The sequence below is a fragment of the Pteropus vampyrus genome, unplaced genomic scaffold (assembly GCF_000151845.1).
Source record: "Pteropus vampyrus isolate Shadow unplaced genomic scaffold, Pvam_2.0 Scaffold81, whole genome shotgun sequence".
Taxonomy (NCBI): Eukaryota; Metazoa; Chordata; class Mammalia; order Chiroptera; family Pteropodidae; genus Pteropus; species Pteropus vampyrus.
This window is the reverse complement of record NW_011888862.1, coordinates 2,356,126-2,358,143: the sequence shown is the minus strand read 5'-3', so window position 1 is coordinate 2,358,143 and position 2,018 is coordinate 2,356,126. Positions and strand designations below refer to the sequence as shown.

At 43.1% G+C, this 2,018-nt stretch overlaps 1 protein-coding gene across 1 annotated transcript in view; it reads right to left on the bottom strand.

The window, feature by feature from the left end:
* Positions 1-2,018, bottom strand: part of PRPS2 (phosphoribosyl pyrophosphate synthetase 2) — a 32,747-nt gene that overhangs the window by 6,513 nt on the left and 24,216 nt on the right. The window contains exon 6 of the mRNA XM_023532345.1: positions 373-511. Within this exon, the coding sequence (XP_023388113.1) occupies positions 373-511 (139 nt within the window). The remainder of the gene's footprint in view (positions 1-372; positions 512-2,018) is intronic.

The following is a 2,018-nucleotide window of genomic DNA, read 5'->3' as shown; positions in this document are numbered from 1 at the left end:
ATAAAATAGAATTTATCATCTTAATTATTTTAAAGTACACGATTCAGTGGCATCAAGTGTACACAGCACATTGTGCAACCACCACCTCTAATTCCCAGACATTTCCATCACTCCGGAAGGCAACCCTGTCCCCGTTAAGTCACTCCCCACTCCCCCTTCCCCAGCCCCTGGAGACCTGATCGTGAAGCTACTTCATCTCTATGGATTTACCTATGTTGAACTTTTCATACGAATGGAATCATACGACATGTGGCCTTTTGTGTCTGGCTTTGTTCACTTAGCATGATGGTTACCAGGTTCATCCATGTTGTAGCGTGTGTCAGTATTTTATTCGTTTTTATGGATGAATAATATTCCATTGTAAGTACACACTGGATCCTGTCTATCCATTTGTGTGCTGATGGACAGCTGCGTCGTTTCCACCTTTTGGCTATTACGAACAGCGCTGCTGTGAACACTGCCATACAACGATCTGTTTGAGTCCCCGTTTTCGAGTCTTTTGGGGACATCCCTAGGGGTGGAAAGTGCGAGAATTCCTGGGTCATGTAGTAACTCCGCGTGTAACTTATTTGGCCAGTACTTCAGCAGCTTCCAACTTGATCAAAGACCAACGCCACCTTTCTTTCAGATCCTAATGTTTTTTTTCTACGTTGGAATTACCAGGGACATCTGTTACCTCAAGCAAGGGACATGAATGAAAATGAGACCTAAGGCAAGGCCACCTTTATTCCATGTAGAAAAATCTCCGTTTCCAGATGGCATTTGAGACTTGCATTTCGGCACTGTGGCAGACTAAGTCACTCTTCCCGATGGAAACAGAAACAATCACAATGCTAGATTACAAAGGGAAATGTCTTCATAAATGCATCATGGAGCTGGAAGGCTCAAAGGAATCTTGAGAGGCTGAGAATGTGATGGTAGGTTTCCCTGGGAAGCTGGCACGCAGCTGAGATCTTGCCCTCAGGAGTCCTATGGAGCCATGAATGATGCTGAGCATGTTTGATAGCAGATATGGAAATGAGAAAGCCGAGGGCCCAGCCGAGACCCGAGCAGAGTGGGAGACGGCCTGTGAAACACAGGGAGGCTGAAGTTATGCCTTCAGAATGAGTGAAAAATATACCTGCAGCCCAGGCGAGGACAGGCAGGATGCGTGTGTCTCAAACTCCATGCTACATGGAGGAGCTAGTTCTCTCATACTCCTGGAGGTGGTTCATCCAAATCCCCAGGCTGCGTATGATGAAAACCTTCAAGTGGAGAATTTAATTCGAAGTTATACTTTGAGGCAGTGCTCCAAGGGAACTGGCGACAACAAATGCCAATTCTCTTATGATAAAATTCTAAGAGGAGGAGGGTGCCACAGAAGAGTCACAAAACATCCAGGAAAGCAAGGCATCCAAAGTGAGAGCCACCAGAAATAACTGGGCCGTAATGGCAAAATGTCAGACACTGGCATTAGCCAAGAAAGAATAAAAAATGATTGTTTTCTACGTTTTTAAAGAAACAGAAACTTGGATGGGAACAAAAAAGACTATATAAAGAATAACGAATCGAGACTTAAGAATAGAGTTTCGAGAAATAAAAAACACTATATTTGAAATTAAAAACTTAGTAGCGATTCAACACACCCGAGTATGTTTAAAGAGCATGCGAGAGTAAATGAGAAGATAGAGATGAAGACAATGTCTGGAATGCGATCTGAGAGACAAAAAGTGATCGAAAATGTGAAAAAAACAGCTAACACACATGAAACGGTCTAGGACTCTACAGCCAGCAAAGCTGCCTTTCGATCATGAGGGCAAAATAAAGTTATCTTCCACCAAACTGCGTAACGCAAGAAGTCACTTCCTTATACAACCACTTAAGGAAATTCTAAAGAATATAACTGAAGGAAAAGGAAAACAACAGATACATTGAGACGTGGCAGGGGGTGGAGGTAGGTAAGCAAAGATATCAGTCAATATGTGGACACGCCTAAAGAAATGTTGGCTGTATAAAAGCACGATAATCATGTCTAATTG